The sequence below is a fragment of the Ziziphus jujuba genome, chromosome 2, assembly GCF_031755915.1.
Source record: "Ziziphus jujuba cultivar Dongzao chromosome 2, ASM3175591v1".
In the NCBI taxonomy this organism is placed as follows: domain Eukaryota; kingdom Viridiplantae; phylum Streptophyta; class Magnoliopsida; order Rosales; family Rhamnaceae; genus Ziziphus; species Ziziphus jujuba.
Window position 1 is genome coordinate 11,986,945 of NC_083380.1, and position 19,112 is coordinate 12,006,056.

Genomic DNA, 19,112 nt, shown 5'->3' on the forward strand with positions numbered 1-19,112 from the left:
AAGGTTTCGTCGGTAATTACCGAGACCCCTATGGCAATCACATTTTACAAATTTTTTGGGCCCCACAAGTCCCATAATGTGTGTTGAATGCAAAAACATGCAGAATATGGATTCTAAAATTATCCTAAGGAGAAAAAATCCCAAAATTGCTTGAAAAGTTCTCAAATTTTCTAAAAAAATATGATGACTGTACACGATCGGTAATTCCCGAGGAAACCGTCGGTAACCACCAAATACCCTTTGGAAAAATTACCGAGGGTGTACAGTCTATCACATTTTACCAATTTTTTGGGCCCCACAAGTCCCATAACGTGTGTTGAATGCAAAAACATGCAAAATAGGGATTCTAAAATTATACTAAGGAGAGAAAATCCCAAAATTTCATAAACGTGTCTCAAATTTTGCAAAAAAAAAGGATAGCTGTACCCCCTCGGTAATTCCCGAGGAAACTGTCGGTAACCAATAAATTCCCCCTGGAAAAATTACCGACGGTTTCGTCGGTAATTACCGAGGGTGTACAGTCTATCACATTTTACCAATTTTTTGGGCCCCACAAGTCCCATAACGTGTGTTGAATGCAAAAACATGCAAAATAGGGATTCTAAAATTATACTAAGGAGAGAAAATCCCAAAATTTCATAAACGTGTCTCAAATTTTGCAAAAAAAAAGGATAGCTGTACCCCCTCGGTAATTCCCGAGGAAACTGTCGGTAACCAATAAATTCCCCCTGGAAAAATTACCGACGGTTTCGTCGGTAATTACCGAGGGTGTACAGTCCATCACATTTTACCAATTTTTTGGGCCCCACAATCCCATAACGTGTGTTGAATGCAAAAACATGTAAAATAGGGATTGTAAAATTATACTAAGGAGAGAAAATCCCAAAATTTCATAAACGTGTCTCAAATTTTGCAAAAAAATTGGATGACTGTACCCTCTCGGTAATTCCCGAGGAAACCGTCGGTAACCAACCACATACCCTCTGGAAAAATTACTGACGGTTTCGTCGGTAATTACTGAGGATGTACAGTCTATCACATTTTACCAATTTTTTGGGCCCCACAAGTCCCATAACGTGTGTTGAATGCAAAAACATGAAAAATAGGGATTCTAAAATTATACTAAAGAGAGAAAATCCCAAAATTTCATAAAAGTGTCCCAAATTTTGCAAAAAAAAGGATAGTTGTACCCCCTCGGTAATTCCCGAGGAAACTGTCGGTAACCAACCACATACCCCCTGGAAAAATTACCGACGGTTTCGTCGGTAATTACCGAGGGTGTACAGTCCATCACATTTTACCAATTTTTTGGGCCCCACAAGTCTCATAACGTGTGTTGAATGCAAAAACATGCAAAATAGGGATTGTAAAATTATACTAAGGAGAGAAAATCCTAAAATTTCATAAACGTGTCTCAAATTTTGCAAAAAAATTGGATGACTGTACCCCCTCGGTAATTCCCGAGGAAACCGTCGGTAACCAACCACATACCCTCTGGAAAAATTACCGACGGTTTCGTCGGTAATTACCGAGGTTGTACAGTCATCCAATTTTTTTGCAAAATTTGAGACACGTTTATGAAATTTGTCTCTCACAGTTTTCACATCGTCAAAGCTGTCTTCATATTGCCCAGCAAATTCATTGACAATCTTAAGCCTCCGATTCTTTCTCTGCTTCCTCAAACTCCGATTGGTAATACGAGGAAGAGCTTTGACTGAGAGCCGCCTATCATGTCCAGAATCAATGAAGGAACTGCTCAACTCCAAAGACCCAGCAGGCTTCACGATATGCTTCTTCCCCATTGAACTGTTATAATTCCTCTGCAAAACCAGATCTCCACCACTTTTCAGATTCATATTGGTTGTAGGAAGTGCATCCAAACACAGACATGGTTTAAAATATAATAAAATATGTAAGTAATTTTTTTTTTTGTTTGAAGGTTACAATGGATATTAAGGGGTGGAACAAAAAAGATATCAAGTGAGGGGGCAAAAATCATTAACCTCGATCCCATGAGGGTATTGGGCCAAATTCCCCAATCTTGGGGAATTGACACTCTTGTTTCTTCATTAACCCATAAGGAGATTGACAAGCCCATACTGGGATAAGGTTTTGAGAGTTGGACAATCGTGCCAGCTCCATTGAGCAGTGTTTTATTTGTGATACCATTCGAACTTTATACACACACTTCCCATTATAACATTATTTTTGAAAGGCCCAATCATTATGCCCATAAGGAGTGTATAAAGTTAATTTGCCCAAGCATAAATAATCCCCATGTCGTTTAATTATTTGTTTTTTCATATTTCTTTCGTGCTGGATCGGACAATTTCCAGTTTTGGCCCAAAACAGCTTTGAGTTTTGCAGGTCCATTGTTTTCAGGAAAATTATTAGAGTCTACCTTCATGACCCAGCCTAGAGTTGAAGTATGCCATGCATAGAAAAAATAGAACAGCAGTAAAAACATGGAATCTAGAATCTAGTTGCATTTCCATAGAAACTCTTTTTCATATTTTTTGTGCTTCCAATTGTATTAAAAAAAAAAAAAAAAACAAAAAATCTATATACAACATGGGAAAATGAAAAGGGAAAGAAAAGAGGACTTTTATTCACATTCTATTGAATTATTTTATCACAAATATATGAACTGAAAAAAACTACAAGCAACTGGTTTTACAATATCAAACTGAATTAGGGTTCCAAAGGTTGTAACCCGATATAAGTGAGCTAATGGCGAAGGCAACAAAAGCCAGGAAGGACATTCCAACTGAAGCACTAGCCATCTGTGTGAACTCATCTTTTCCCCAGTTTGATTGCCAATCATCAACCCTCGTGGCCGCTGACGACGATGCTGATATGAGAAGGTATGCCAATATCTGCAAATTAAACAAAGTGACCATTACCATTACAAATCAGTATGGAAACACATAATCGAAATTGGCAAAGAAGGGGGTTAATAACCTTCAGAAACCATGCAAGCATGCAACCTAAGAGGATTTAGAATTGTTTATCGGTGGTGGCTGGTGGGTAGCGCGGATCAATCAGACACATTTTATACTTTGGGCATGAGAAAAATATTATGGGTGTCCAACTGCCAAAGGGCTCTATGAACAAAGCTTAACATGGACAGCCAAATTAACTTAGCAACATGATTGACCAAAATAAAAGCCAACAAACTTAAAGAGCCAATGACCAAGGTAAGCTTAGCTACATATATCAATCAGACAACAATGTTCTCTTATTGGTATCAAATGCCGAGCTAAAGTTCCAACAAGGTCACAGGTTATTAATCTAGATTCAAACCCATAAATGAATACATGGCATCTATTAACAAATAATTTTAACTTGAGCAAAAATAAATAAATTAAATAAACAGTTTTAAACCAGATTACACAAGCAGATGTAAAACTGAAGCATGGTGCAATCACTGACTCGGTTTCCTCCTCCAATACACCCCCAAACCCCTTTTGTGCAGCCTATAAAATAATAAAATAAGGATTCATGCCAACTGCTTGTTGCTAAAAAATATATGATTCAGAGCATTTTTTTTTTCTGCAATTTTTCTTAATATACATCCTAATTATTTCACCTATTTCTATAGAATTTGAAGTAACTTCAATTATAGACTCAAAGGTAACGGCAGGCACAGCGGTTCACCAAAGCTAACAGTGTGATAGGTTGTTCATAGAAATTTCTACCACAAAATGCTCTTATATAGACCATTATGACATGTTGTAGCAACGAACAGACGAGTAAAAACCCCTGTAGCATATAGAAAGCTGAAAAATAAACTAAAGAAACTAAATGACTCGCCTGGTCCAATGAAAACTCAAAATGATGCCGGAGGTGATGGCGAATCAAATGTTTCCCATAGACAAGATGGTAGACTAGATCATAAGCTTGAAATGCCGAATATACACATGCGATAACATTCACAGACAAACAATACCTGTAATCAGATAAAAGCTTCAGTATCACATTATCTGGAAATATCAAAACTTGGGGGGTGCGAGAAATAATGAAGAAATTTAAAACATACGGTTATATACAAATAAACCTTGATGACAAGATTAATTAGATATAGTATACTATTTACCAATAATATAAGAATTAATATGCTTATTTTGGGCATCTTATATACAATTAAATTTTAAGAATTCCTCAAAAGTTGAAGCAGGAAAATGAAATTCAACAAATTAATAGACAAAAAGTAACAGCAAATTCAATACAATATTCAATTTAGCAATCAAGAGACTACCATTAAAGGGGAAAAAAAAAAAAAAAAAAGAAAAAGAAAGAAAGAAAGAGAAAAGACAGCAAAGGACAAATGATACGGGTAAAGCACAGACAACTTGCTTACAAACAAAGCAAAATGATAAATTTACATCAAAGACGGCAAATTGATTGAACTATGTTTGGAGGCAAAAAATAAAAAAACAAATAAAAATCAAAAGCTAGAAAAATTGTTGTGGACTAAATCAAAGCAATAATTTCATGGAAGAAAACATATCTTGGTGGATAATACCATGAATTTAAAAATCCAATTCCTCAATTTACCAGGATATTAAAAAAGAGTCCCAAAATTCTTATTTAGGAGTACAGCTCAACTTGGTTCGAGAATCATACTGAAGTCTGGGGTTTGAACAAAATTAGAAACCAAGTAAATAGCATAAGCTAGTTATATAATCCTGCCAGTTTAATTTGATTAAAAAAAAAAAATCTTTCTTTTTCCATAAAAAGAAAATTCATTTCTGTTAATCATCACGAATTTAGATTCAAATTCAAATTTCTTATTTAGGAGTAGAGCTGGGTTCAAGCATCTTAATTTGATAAACAAAAATGTTTCTTTTTCCCCCAAAAAGAAAAAAAAAAATCATTATGATAATTATGTAGAATTTAGAGTCAAATTCAAATTTATTTATTTATTTTACCTGTATTCCTTGTAGCGGTCAAAAGAGTCGCCGCTCCAGCCCTGAGTCTTATCAGCGGCCATAACCGAGAAAGAAATCAAGCAGAGAACGAACTCGCTAACCCTAAACCCTAAAGCGGCACTCTTCATCACATCCTCATTCTGCGGCCTCCTTCCCTGCTGATACCTCGATCTCCCTCCACCACCACCACCGTCCCCACCGCCAATAACACTAGTGGCAGGACCCACCTTCGTGACCGACGACGGCAATTCCATCGACGTCGACCGGTTGAGCACCACCACCGGCGACGGCGATTTCTCCGGCATCGCGCTTGCGTTCTCCACGGTTTTCCGGTAGTTATTGTAGTTGTTGCTGTTGTTGTTGTTGTTGTTGTTGTTGTCTTGCATGTTAGGTCGGAGAGGCGAGTACTGAGTGTACTTCTCGGTGTTGGTGGCGTTTGTGGTGACGATGGCTCTGGAGTTGTCCACCGTTTTCTGAGGCGAGTTCTCCGGCGAGGCATATGGCGTCGCTTCGTGAGGATCACCGGCTTCGGATCGGAGAGGTGAGTGGTAGTTATGAGGTGATAGCGACGAGTGGCGCGAGTGTGCCGACGACTCGGAGTTCTTCGACGCTGATTTATTCATTGCGGTTTTTTTTTTTTTTTTGTTTCGCTTTCTTTTTTGTTTGTTTGTTTGGTTCTAAATTTGAGTTTGGGCTTCCATTAAAGTGTTTTATTCGAAAACTTTAAACGAGCTTCAATTGAGAAATCAAAAACATAAAGTGTGTTTGGGAAGTGAGAAAGAAAAAAAAAAAAAAAAAAGAAAAAAAAAAGTAGAAAAAAGAGAAAGTTGGGAGAGGTGTCTGTCATTTCACCTTCGTGTCTTAAACAGAGTCGGGGGACCCATGCCACGTGGCACATGTTGTTTCTTACTCAGTAAGAGTGTGGATCTTATTTCTTTTCTGTAAATCTTTGACGAAGTTTTTGACAAAAACGTTAGCCAATCAAAAAAATTATTGGTTCTACTTTTTACTTGAATCGACCATATGGTCCTCAGCTGAGGACCTCTGTCATTTTTGTTCATTGTAAAATTTCTAGGGTCAAAAGGGGAAACTGAATTCATACAATCTTTTATATATATATATATATATATTTTTTTTTTTTAGCTTTAAATTTATAAATTTTATCATTTTTTTGGGAACAAGGGAAAAAAATAGAGCCAGACATTGACACCATGGGTATTCAACAAATCAACATCAATTACGTGTATAGATTATCCTCTTCTATATAGAATTTTATTTTTAAAAAATGAAAATATATTGACAGTTCTTCTGTGTATAATTTTTTAGAAGACTTCTCGAAAACAATTAATTGTTTCACCAAACTATGCATTAATAGCATCACCAAATTCATGCTTTCCTTGTTGCTCCCTTGTTTGTTTGTTTAGTTTTTTTGAACATACATATGTTGAATTGGAAGATGAGGCCCTTTTTTTTTTTCAAATTCTAGATATGAGTCATCATTGTCATTTGAAATGTTTTGGATGGACTTGCTCCTTTGAAAGTAAGGAATAATGATCGTTAACTGTAACAAGATCCCCTAATTACAATAATGATCATTAACAGTAGTAAGATCCCCTAATTACCCCCTATAAGCAATTAAGGAAAGAAAAAAAATTATATGGCTGCTAACATAATTTGATTGTGAAGACTAATAAGACCCAAGAAAAGCTTTCAATGCAACTTTTTATTTTATAGGCTAAAGTAAAGTTCTTTTGGGGTTTCTTTAAGAGTGGGCTATCCTTTTATCAGCTAAAGGCACAAATTCCACCCAACTTTTTCAATCTTCTTTCGCTTCACAGATTCCTCCTATTTGTGCCAACACCATCCCCCTGCCAAAAGCAATTCAATTTCCATTCATCAAACCTTTTCTTCTAGTGGAGTTTGCACCAATTGCTGCATGACACATCTTCTCCCTGATATCCCCTATGGGTTTCCAACAGTATATACCTATAGCAGCAAGGAAAGCATAAAAAAATCTCTCATTCTGTCCAAGAATGTTATATAGAATAAAATTAACCAAGATGCTTTTTAGGGTTCTGAAATAAGGAAAACGAAACCACCACTTATTTGCTCTTTTCACTTTAAGCAGCCACTAAGAAATTACAAACTCTATTTACATCTACAAATGATCTCTTCTCTTGAACTTGCAAGCTACATTATTAAGCACTCGTACCATTATGTAATTCTAGTGCTATGAAGTTGTCTAACCAGATATATAAATACAGAAAAAGATTTCAACATTTCTTCTTTTTTCCTTCTATTATGAGGGTGAGGATTCGAACTCGAGCTTTCATCCAAGGAAACTATGCACCGAGGGCAGAATTTTGATACTTAGATTCCTCAAAAGATTCAATATAAAATGCTTTTGCACCTGTTGATTTTGTTCAGAAGCAGCATTCCCATCACAACCATTGTATTTCATTCTAAATAAGCACGACTTATGCAGCTAATTGGTTAGTACAAGAAATGAAAGATGTAGATGGGCCAATTGCAAGAAATAACAGAGGAAAATATTGTAACATCACAGAACTTTGCTTATAGAAGAACATTTATTTCACTTTTATAACTTGTCCTATTATATATGTCGGTAGTCAGGCAAAATTGATATACAGCTCATGGTGTTAGCAGAAAAAGAAAATACAAAAAGAAAAAAGACTAACCTTAAAGGACAGAAACAAAATGCAAAAAAGAAATGAAAGAAATTCAACAGCCTACTTAGTAGGGTCAAAATGCCTTTTCGCTCAAAACATTATACAGATGAGATTTCTTCTCAGCATCAAAACGTCTCATGTATTGCCATATTAAAGAGGGTAAGAACTGAAAGCAGTTGTAGTTTTACCATGCTCAGTGTGGTAGTTTCAAACGGTTGAACAGAACCAGAAAACTTTGCTCAGGGATGACATAAAGGAAACCGAGGTCTGCACCTTTGACATATGGTCCAATACCCTGCATGACAGAAGTTCAAAGAACAACCAGCCAGATAAATAGAAAGTTTCTATCAAAATTCAGGTTTACAGAAGGAAAATATGGTACCACACATCTTAAGATAGTTTTGTTACCTTGCCATTAAGCTGGAGAAGTTCTCCATCAACCCATTGTGGATTTCGGAACCCAAATTCAGCTATTCTTCCTTGACCTTTATAACTTGCAACCTGTGCAGACGAACAGTAAATAAGCCTTTCAAAGTTTACCACATAATTGCAAGTAAATTAACACATGCACAGATTCTAATCTCAAGGATAATTACCACTCCTAATTCCTCCGGATACATCCCACGGTTGGAAAGTCGATTCCCTCTCCCAATTTTGGCACGAAACGTCACCTGTATACCCAGAAATCAAATTGGTAGTATTTTGCAAGCTCATAGTACAACTAAAACTAGCCTAACTGTCAAGTTTAGAAAGATATAAACCTGGCCTGCAGGAACATTTAGATCCCCAGTTAGCTTCACTGCCTCAACATATTCAAAGAACTCAATATCTGAAGCATCATCTTCGTTATCAGAACCATTCCAGTGGCCAAATTTACGCCTCAGCTGCACTACCTCAGTTCCATAAGGGCCAAATGCACCAACGTATAGACCTATACTTCAACGAAGATTCTCCTTTAAAAATTGCCCATCTGATTAAATTTAAGCATACAAATCAAAGAAATACAAATATAACTGATAACTCACCCTCAAATGGATCTAGATCTCCATTGGATGTGGTGATCCGATTAAAATTTGTGAACTCAGACAATCTATTCTTTTTCTGTGCTTGACTAACAGCAAGTTTGACTATTTCACGCACACTTCTTGAAACCTACAAAAGAATTCATAATTCAGTTCGACAAATGCATAGGACTGCAAACATAAATAATGATGAATCTAGAATGGGAGAGCAATTATGACCACAAAATTTGATATCCATAACAGAAAGTCCGTAATTTTGATTTTATAGCATAGTTCAATATCCATCCAAGTATCTAAATAAGTCCAATTTAAATTAAAACATCACTGTTTAACACTGACTGAAGAGTCAATTCTCATTTGCAAATAATGAACTTACGTTAAATAAGCTCAGTCTCACCTTTGAAGAAACTTTGTCAGAAGTCAAAAATGCCTTGGCTACATCAGTAGGCATAAGCTCGACCCCTTCAGCTGCTACAGTTGCCACTTTGACTTTTGACACTTTACTATCCATGGTATCATAATCTATGTTTCTGCAAGGAATATGCAGAACAAAGGAATCCCTCTCCATATCATTTATTTCAGCTGGGTGACGCACATACTCATCCTTGGTGGGAGTATCCTCATTGTTATGTACAACTCCACCAATAAAAAGTTTCATATCTAAATCCTTTTCATCTTCTGTTGTTGTATTGCTACCTCCTCCAAGAGTGACCTCATTTGGCTGAATCTCATCCAGCTTACTTTCATCTTCAGAACTCTCACCAGAACTTTCTTTCTCATCATTTTCTTGCATCAACTGCTTCACAGAATCACCATCCTCGGTCACTTCCTCAGTAACATTGACATTCATGACTTTAACTTTCAATCCCGGAATTTTATCTTTTAGAAAATTAATCACACTTTTTATACCTTCCTCAGTTGCTTCCTCTATATTAATGCCTTTCTCCTCACTTTTCTCTGCTTTGCCTTCATTCACCTGAGCATCTGCTACAGATGCATTCTCAACTTCAGGAGTTGATTGGCTTTTTGCAGGTTTGAATGGTGAATTTGGGGAATTTGTAGAGTTTCCTTTGGCTCGTTGCAAGTATACAACCTACAAACAGATTGACCACACCAATGTGAAAAATGAAATTAGAAGTGACCTTCAATAAAATGAAGAGAGAGACATGCAATTAGAAACATTTCAAATAAACCGCAACAGAAAACTATGACAACCCAAAAGATCCTACAGCTGCCGGCAGACCCTATGCTATAGATATGCTAGGAATGTCTTATTGACAAAGATTTTTTCTTGGGTGGGGAGAGGGAAGGTTGGCGGAATTTGTGCATCTTATTATTTTTACTCCCCGACCAGGTCAAGCCAACTTCACACTCCTGAATTTCTTTTCTATTTTTCGGTCAATTTTGCACTCTTGAATTCGCACACAAATATCAAACATAACATTAGATAATATTTATTTTTAAAATTTTCACGTACCTGCATAACATATGTGTCATCGACACTTTTTACCACAAAAATTTCAAAAAGGGGAGTCCCTGAAGATGCAGTTACCAACTGCCTGCAACAAGCAATAGTAAGGAAAGTTTCCAATATATATATATAGATGTTGAAAAAAAAGGACAATAGAGAAGGATCTTACTTTGGACTGTAACATCTGCCAACAAATCTACCAACACCAGGAGTTATATGTATTAATCTACCAAAAGGATCATCTGAATCTCTGGAATAGCCAACCCACCAACCTACCTGCTTATAGTGAAAAGGTAAAAAAATAAAATAAAACAAAACGAGTTTAGCAGACACTAGGAACAAATTTATCCCATTTGGTAAAGCTGCATGAATACGAAGACAAGGAAGCTGCAATTTCAACATTAAAATGTTACACATGGACAAACAAAACTCTTAACACAGCTTGATGCTTGAATCCTCTACCATCACTTAAAACCATCTTTCTGATATCACCCTGGAGTTGCAATCAACTAAAAGGTTCCAGTAAGCAATAAACTAATTTTTCAGAGCCAGAACAATATTTCCATAATAAAGCACTTGTTTGTTTGTTTGTTATATAGTCCACTAAATTGTTTCTCCCTCGTAAAACTCAATATTGACCGCTAGTTCCATGCTAACAAAACTATACCTCTTAAAAATGTGAAACCTAACCTGTGGGACCAAAAACTGTATCTAATTTTATTAACACCAGAAACCAATTCTACCTTGGAGATATGAAATTCCTTCAAAGAATATTTTTGTCCACCTTTAACTATGTTTTTTCTAGCTAATCATTCATAATTTTTCATTTCTATTGCACAACTTTTTGTCAAGAAAGATAATATGAAATTCCTTCCAGGAATCTTTTTTTTGCCAAGAAAGATAACATCGGCATCAAACAAAATTCTTCAAATCAAATCGGTAGGTTAGAGATGCATAAACATGTAAGCATCCAAATTGTATGATGATTACCAGTCCACTTCCAGTGTGTCTGCATAACTTTGAAGCATCATGATAACGCTCTTCATCTATTGCACTCTGAAAATAAACAAAACACAAGATGAAACAATAATGACGTGAACAGGACATACTTAAAATGTGTATCCTACCTTCAACTCAGACATGATTTCAGCAACAGCATCCTTGGATGTAGCTTCTTCAATGGCCATTTTCAACTTTGCAGCTTCTTGGAAGTCTTCCTTCTCAATTGCATCTTCAAGTTGAAACTGCATAGTTTAGCATTCGGTCAAAACAATAACACAATGTAAGTGTTATGTGCATAGTTAAGTTCTGGGGTGTTTTAACCTTTATTATAATATATTAAATTAGCTTTTAACTAAAGTGGATGAATCTGAGAACCCAATTCTTAGCTATAGATTCTGCGTTCTCCTTTAAAAAGTATCAAAAAGACATCGATCCTGTAAGACTACTCTTCCATGAGAAACCATTGAAAGCAACAACAAAGCATTAAACTAAATGAAATTTAGCATTTTGGCCCTTTACGTAGAAAACCCACAAAGAAAACATTATAAATTAAACTAAACTTAACTCAGCTAAGCCTTTTCACAAACGAAATGGAGCTTCTCACTAAAACAACAACCAAAAAAAAAAAAAAAGGGGGCAAAACTTTTTCTTCATACCTTGAGAACAGAAGCAAAGCTCTCGGCTTGTTCAATCTCAGAGAAATGGCGGGTCCAACGAGTCCAATCCCATTCCAACGAAGACCCATTAGAGTCATTCCTGTTGTTACTACTACAACGGCAATAAAGGTTTGACTTTCTACGGTTCCTGATTGAAGAAGGAAGAGAAGGAGAGGAGGAAGACGAAGAAGGAGAAGAAGAAGAAGAAGAAGAGGAAGAAATGGGAGGCTTGGTTTGAAGAGTACAACCCCAACCCAGAACGAAACTCAAATTATTATTATTGATAAATTTGTTGGTTGAAAAATCAGAGCAACAAAATTGTGGTCTGAATTGAGGAAGTGGGTTAGCTTGACCCACCCAAAATGCATTTCCCAACGCCATCTCTGCTTCAGAGACAACCCCCACCCCCCACAAAGCCCACAATCTATGTGTGTCTGTGTCTGCGGGGGTTGCCTGCGTTTCTCTCTCTGCTGCGAAATGTGACCTGCCAAGGCCGATGTTGATGACGATTGTGATGATGATGATGGTGATGGTATGTGGATAGAATCGCCAGGCAATAATATCCAAGCCCGTTTTACTTTCAAATAGTCACTCAACCCCTAACTCTTTCTCATTATTACATTTTTTTTTTTTCTCCTCTCCAAAGCTTATAATTCGTATCTTAATTTGATTTTCCTAGCATTAGTTATTTCATTTTATTATTTTTTTTAAAAGACGGAAGTGTAAATCTATAGAGTAATTGGCATTGGTAAAAGATGGTATTACTGCCTTTGACTAATTTGATTAATTTTCAGAAAGTATTTCTGATTATTATTTTTTTTTTAAAGGTGTTTGGCCAATTTTCAAGTTTAAAAGCAACAATAATCAAAATATAAGGTATTTTTTAAAAAATAGAAGCTGAATTAAAAATTATGCCAAACAGTCTAAAGTATTTAGTAAAAACAGAAAGGTCCAAAGTATTTAAAAGATTTTTATTTTTTATTTTTTAATATTGGGATGGAGAATTCTTGTCATACTCAATGTAAAAAAAAAAAAAAAAACAGTGGATTCTCATTAGATTGTGACAGCATAGACAAAATTTTAACCGTTAAAAGTGATCTTTGAAAGACGTTTATTAAGTTAGCTTGGTATATAAACAAGAGTACAACTATAATACTAATTTTTACCATTCTATGACAATAAATTTACCATTCTATATGACAATAAATTTTTATATCTACGTAATTTATATATATATATATAGAATTTACCATCTATAAACCATTTTTATTTATATATATATACACATAAAATTTACTGCTATCACTGATGATAAACATTATTTTTTTTTTTATAAATAATAGCAACAAAATAAATAAATAGATATAAATAAATTAGATCGGTATAGAGCACACTTCCGGTTAAACAACATAGTTATAATTCGGTGGAACTACAATAACAATTTCCTTTTAAATAGCTCTCAATCTAGCTAAACAAAAATTACCTAACTCAACTTATTAATGTCCACCTAGATTATTTATATCAGGCTGGGGATAAATTTGAATATATATTCAACACTACAAAGAGGGTGAGATATTTTTCCAATTACCACCAGTAGGCCTTAGTTGTGATCCAACCTAACTTTGTCCGAATTTGACATATTGATGACCCCCACCCCAAAAAAATAATAATAATAATAATAACAATAATAAAATATCTTAATCGGCCATTATGAGGCTGATTAGAAGCTTATCTGTAAGTTTGTGATTAGTAGGGTTAGATATATGTAATATAGATTCTAATATCAAAAAAGGAAGCAGAGATTCCTTTAAGACATCATTATTAATTTATATGAATGATCCTTCTATTCAAAAGCATATGCTTAAAAGCCCATCATAAACAAATCTTCAAGACAAGTTTACAAGAAAAGAAAATGAAATTTTTTTTGTGAACCCACTTTATTTATCCATTGGGATTTTACTAAATAACTTCCAGACAAGTGGACGAAAAGATGCAAACAAGTACAAAAAGCACGGATGGTCTCTCTTTTTTCCTTTTTTTTTCTTTTTTTTTTCTTTTTTTTTTTGGGTTAAATAATACTCCTCTCCCTTCGCACATAAAAAGAGCGGACCCACATATAAAATAAGGAATTTCAATTTTTTTAAAATTTTCATGAATAACATGCATCTTATCTTTTTGACCTCCACAAAATCGTCCAGAGCTTCTTTGCCACCTCTTTTTTTTTTCTCATTTTATATTATATACATATATCATATATGCAGATTGGCTACCTCAGTTTGTTATTCAATAATAGATATAGAGTGTCACCGCCTAAGCACGCTCATTTGGCCACACAATTAAAATTGAAGACGTAGCTTTCAACATGGAAAAGAAAGGCCAAAAAGATAGATAATACCAGGAAAAAATAATAATAATTAATAGACAAAAGAAAAGAAATCCATTGTGTCGGTCTCTTGATGGCAATTAGGTTAAAATTTATTGAGGATCAGTGCACATACAAATCCATGCCACATATAAGAACACTACTATCTCCCATTACTATTTTATAAAATGAAAAAAGCTAGGATGTAACAAATTTGCAACATGTACCACATATAATCAACCAACAAAAAGGCAGCACAGATAGAAGATGTGAAATTAATAATACTTTCAACAATGATGCTCTATCTGCAGGCGTTGTAGCCTCATTTGCTACTCAGACACCGACCCCACCATTAAAAAAGATAAGGGGGCATAAAGGGGTCAAAGGAACCAAGAAAACAAGAAAAAGGGAAACACAGACAACAATCAGGAGATAACGGCAAGGCTAAATGTACATTGGCTAACCAAAAATTAGAACACAGATGTAGTTTCCAGGTGTCATTTCCATGAATCCATATAACAGTGTGGAGCAACGAAGAATTTTCCTTCATTACAAAACATTTTTGCTAAGAGCTTAGTATGCAATGGTCACTACAAGAACCATTCATGTTATGAACAGATATGGACAGATTATCATTTTGCTTTCACAAAACCGGGTTAGGAGATGATGTTAAAATTTTCCAAAAAAATAATCCTTGAATAGTTTAGTGTTGAAGTGGAGTGGACTGACCGACAACTACACGTTCAGAAGCTGCCATCTCCATGCTTGGACCCTCAGCAACCACAGTTACAGACGCAGCCCCATTTTCAGCAGTTTCCAATGTGTCCGTATCCCTCCATGCACCTACATTTTCAGTGCGGACCGGGCGAAGCAGACCTTGCAGTCTCAACAAATAGCTCTGACTGGAAGGTTGGGCTCTTACATACCGGTTGGCTGTCACTACACTGACGGATGACCGTTCAGATTCAGCACGAAGATTGGACAGAGCACTAAGGTCAAGATTTGGGAAGACTGAGCAACGACATCGAGGACATTTCACATTCAGTCGCAGCCACTCATCAATGCATTCTACATGGAAATTGTGAGCACAGGGCAGGCCCCGAACCTACACCATTCCCAACACTTCTTGTAAGAAACTCGTGGTCCATTATGATACTGTAAGCACTGTGCTTCTTAGGCAGCAACCACTTAAAACATAATACAGTTAGGACTTGAGATTAATTTCTATTGTTGAGGATGAGCAGTCATATTACCTCATTGCCAACATGGAACTCTTCTAAGCAGATGGGACATTCACTGCAATCAGTTGGAACAGCCTTTAGACGAAACTTGGGAAGTTCCTGAATAAGAGCTTCCACTGCTTCTCTCTGTGAGAAACCCAGAAAAAGAATTTCAACCAAGACATTCAAGATTGACGATGAAGATGAAGTAGTTCCAATGATCAATTAGTACAGAAATGAAAAATACAATTGTGGAAACTTGACAATGAAGATGGTGTACAAATTTAAGAAAAAATAAACAATTACCTGCGCTGGAGTCAGGTAAAGACCAGGATGGTACGCAGCAGCATCTTGGCCCATGCCTCTTGTTTCTTGACCAGCAGCTTCAAATGCCCAATCAGGAACTCGGATCATGTCCACAAAAACCTGCAGCAACAGATAGATCCTTGTTATGATTAAATCATATTGCAGTAATGGATCCATCACACAGATAGAATTTAAATTTTATCAAATTTGCATGCATCACTACATTGACACCCCATATCAAGTGTGCATGTTGCATTTACAATAATAAAACATTGTTGTTAAATTCTCTAGCCAATTAGATAACAAAATTCAAACAACTTATCTTCAACTAAACTATGTGATTTAAGGCCACATCAATAAAGCACACTGTACAGACAGGTGAAAGTACACCATGCATATTCCCTTAATTATGCAAATTTTGCAACAAGTCACAGTATAACCTACAAAGCTCATTGTTCTATTGTGCTTGTATAACCAAATTTCTTAACTTTTACATAAAAGTGCCTTGGTTTCAAGCTAGAAAGTACATATGCAAATCAACATTACAGGTGGAAGACACTTAGAAAACATTTTTTCATGTTTAACATTAGCATCCAACTTGAGATGCCAGTAACCTTTCCATGTTCACTAAAGTAAAACTTAAAAAATTTGTTTATACAATTTTCATAGTAAGTTAGTAACATGCAAATCAATTGGAGTATGCATGAGGTGTATAGTTGATGATAAAGTAATACAGCTTACCCCATATTCTGATATTGGAATCCCCTGTTGAGCACGTAATAAGTGTGCCTGTCTTCGGGTCAACCACTGTGAAAAAGGAATATAAAAGATATAGAACAACCATGTTAGAAACAGGGATGCTATGTAAATAAATTGGGCCAGGCTCAAATTGAACTTTCTTTAGAAAAAGAAACTACATAAGAACTAAGCTGTAACTGAATTTTTCTCCAACCATAACTGAAATAAATTACTCTTCGCTAACCTTCCCCAGTGACATACAAGCAATGCAAAGCAGTGCACAGTAGCTAAACAGCAGCCAAATAAGGAACCCCCATTTCTGACCTTCTTCAGGCAACTATACGCAATTGAAATGCATTGTCCACAATTAAATTTGTATACACATGACGATGCCTCCAAAATTCCAAGAACAAGAATAAATATGACTTACACAGTATCTTGAGCTTTTGAACCACAGAGTACCAATTACGGTCCAAGCCCAAAGAAACGGATAGAGGATCAGAGAAAGAATTGAAAGAACCACTATCCTCCAGCAGAAACGAGCATACCTCTGCTGCCAGCCAAAATCCCTTAAAGGCAAAGAAAACAGGGGAAGAAAAGCATTAATTTAGCTCCTAGATGCCCATAGAAACAAGATACATCCATAAGCCACTCTAGAAAGCAGCTTGAGAATAAGGTTTGAAAAAATGAAAAGAAACTGATATAATGACAGGGTTGAGAGTTGTATATCATGGACAAAAAGAGCTTTGTTTCATATGATTAGAGAAGATATTAAAAGAACTTGTAAGTATGCTCAACCCCTATGGACATTATGAAGTATGCTTAACCCCAATGGACATTATGATAATTTTAATCTACATCCACCAACTCATATAGCTTAATGTTAAAGACCACAGCTACCAAAAAGGGGATTATATGTCAGGATAAAATGGACCCAAAAAAAAAAAAAAGGCATTGGAGGCACCATGAGCTAGTGTCAGATGTACACAAAGAAACTCTGCTTGGATAACAACTCTTTATCAGTTGACATCCATTAAGTCCCCAATTTATATCCTTCAGTGAGGAAAAGGAATTTAATGATTGAAAGTAGTGTATTCAAGCATGCATCTTCCAGTTTCTTTTCGGTAATCCCATTTTCCCAGTATACAAAGCAGTTTAAGCAGGTTAACAGCTTGAACAATGCACCCCACATGAATAATACATGATTGATTATTTGACAGTTCCTCGATAGCTTTGAACTTCGCCCAAAGCAGAAATTGACTCATTTGACATACTCCTTAATATTCATGTCTAAGTCATTTTGACATTCTTTGACTTTCCAGTGAAGACATTTGACATCGTAGAATAAATTCTTACGTTAGTAATTTAACAATAACGTCAAACAGTAGTAAGATAGAAGGCCTTACAAACCCATTCCAGCAGCAAGTCCATTATCTACAAACATCAACAAGCGAAAAACAAACACAGTAGTGTAATCCACCTGAAAGTCCAACAAAAATCACCCATAAATAAGAAAAAAAAATGATCTCAAAACAAATAACAAAGGAAATCCCATTCCAACTTCTCCAAAGAGTCGAGAAAAAAAAACTCACCACGATCCATATGTGCAATGGGTATTTACAAGTATGATACCGCTTCCAATTAATCGCAACAATAACTCTACCGGTAAAAATTGTTAATGGAAAAACAATCAAATCCGAAACCTAAATGCCGATTCATTTACCTAAATAGCAAAAATAAATAAATAAATAAATTCAAAAAAAGTTCAGATTCATCGCTGGAAACCAAAGCAAGAGCAAAGCTAAGCCCCAAAACTACGAAATCGTTAAAGGATACACGCTCGTCGCGAGCATAGACAAGAAGAACCCGTCGTACCTGCAAGACCATAGCTTCGCATTCAAAATCTTACTCTTCTCTGACCTCAAAATTGCAAAATTACACATAAATAGCCATGCTTATCCAAACAATGAAGAATATATACAATATATATATATATATATACATGCATATATAGAAGATTGAAAAACAGACCACTTGAAATCAACGCCTCTAATGGCCATGGCGGACGAAAGCAAAAGATGGCAAAAAAAAAAAACTCTTTAGGTTGAAGCCGAATATTCGATGATGATCTTCATTTTAAGACATGAAATGCCTGAATCCGATATGCGAAATCCGAGTCGGATCTTGAACCGGTGTGCTCTTCTAAGTCGAAGCGAGACAAAGCTTCAGGGAAATGGAGAGAGAGAAAAGTATGAGATTTCGGAGAGAACGAAGCTCAGTACAGAGAGGGAAAGAAAAAGGAGTTGAAGCAGCAGTGGTCGGTACTCTGCGAGGCACAGACTTATGGAAGACGGAATATTGACGGTGACTCCCTGCCGTTCCTTTATGGCGTTTAAACTTTTATTTTATTTTATTTTATTTTTTTGCTAAAAATAAAATAAAATTTATATTTAAAAAAAATTTAAAAAAAAATGTACATGTTTTTGAAAACTTACATTATCCACTAATTGTTCAATTATTTGTCCACTATGGTTAATAAAACAGCATTAATTGTTAATTTAATTTTGAATTGATTAGTCTTTCAAACTTTGCATATAACTTCTCATAGTATTACAATTATGGTCAAATTATAATAATGCTCATAAATTATTTTAAATAAAAAAAATTTTGGACAAAAAGGTTCATTGAGATTAACGCATCATTAATTGTAATAA

At 35.5% G+C, this 19,112-nt stretch overlaps 3 protein-coding genes across 6 annotated transcripts; all 3 read right to left on the minus strand.

Annotated features, from left to right (window-relative positions):
- Positions 1-2,580: 2,580 nt before the first annotated feature.
- Positions 2,581-5,900, minus strand: LOC107418414 (CASP-like protein 4A3). 2 transcript variants are annotated; one of them, XM_016027111.4, is made up of 3 exons: positions 4,932-5,872; positions 3,814-3,949; positions 2,581-2,876 (listed from the first exon to the last, which is right to left on the minus strand). In XM_016027111.4, exons 1-3 carry the CDS (start codon positions 5,552-5,554, stop codon positions 2,682-2,684), a joined length of 954 nt encoding a protein of 317 aa, XP_015882597.2. In that variant the 5' UTR covers positions 5,555-5,872; the 3' UTR covers positions 2,581-2,681. The 2 variants fall into 2 exon arrangements, with proteins under 2 accessions (XP_015882597.2, XP_060670406.1); XM_060814423.1 differs by lacking the exon at positions 2,581-2,876 and adding an exon at positions 2,891-3,476 and having other exon boundaries at positions 4,932-5,900.
- A 530-nt stretch (positions 5,901-6,430) lies between these two features.
- On the minus strand, positions 6,431-12,377 carry LOC107406619 (protein EXECUTER 2, chloroplastic). Of its 3 annotated transcripts, none has more exons than XM_016013763.4 (12): positions 11,773-12,377; positions 11,242-11,358; positions 11,105-11,170; positions 10,284-10,390; positions 10,121-10,202; positions 9,041-9,736; positions 8,647-8,773; positions 8,383-8,552; positions 8,218-8,292; positions 8,030-8,122; positions 7,810-7,916; positions 6,431-6,917 (listed from the first exon to the last, which is right to left on the minus strand). In XM_016013763.4, exons 1-11 carry the CDS (start codon positions 12,151-12,153, stop codon positions 7,815-7,817), a joined length of 2,016 nt encoding a protein of 671 aa, XP_015869249.2. In that variant the 5' UTR covers positions 12,154-12,377; the 3' UTR covers positions 6,431-6,917; positions 7,810-7,814. The 3 variants fall into 3 exon arrangements, with proteins under 3 accessions (XP_015869249.2, XP_015869248.2, XP_015869246.2); XM_016013762.4 differs by lacking the exon at positions 6,431-6,917 and adding an exon at positions 7,013-7,341; XM_016013760.4 differs by lacking the exon at positions 6,431-6,917 and having other exon boundaries at positions 7,482-7,916; positions 11,773-12,376.
- Positions 12,378-14,567: 2,190 nt separating this feature from the next.
- On the minus strand, positions 14,568-18,763 carry LOC107406615 (E3 ubiquitin-protein ligase SIS3). The gene is made up of 10 exons (XM_016013757.4): positions 18,430-18,763; positions 18,235-18,273; positions 17,991-18,057; positions 17,805-17,878; positions 16,829-16,967; positions 16,643-16,735; positions 16,402-16,467; positions 15,661-15,780; positions 15,388-15,501; positions 14,568-15,239 (listed from the first exon to the last, which is right to left on the minus strand). Exons 1-10 carry the CDS (start codon positions 18,456-18,458, stop codon positions 14,838-14,840), a joined length of 1,143 nt encoding a protein of 380 aa, XP_015869243.3. The 5' UTR covers positions 18,459-18,763; the 3' UTR covers positions 14,568-14,837.
- Between the last annotated feature and the right edge of the window lie 349 nt (positions 18,764-19,112).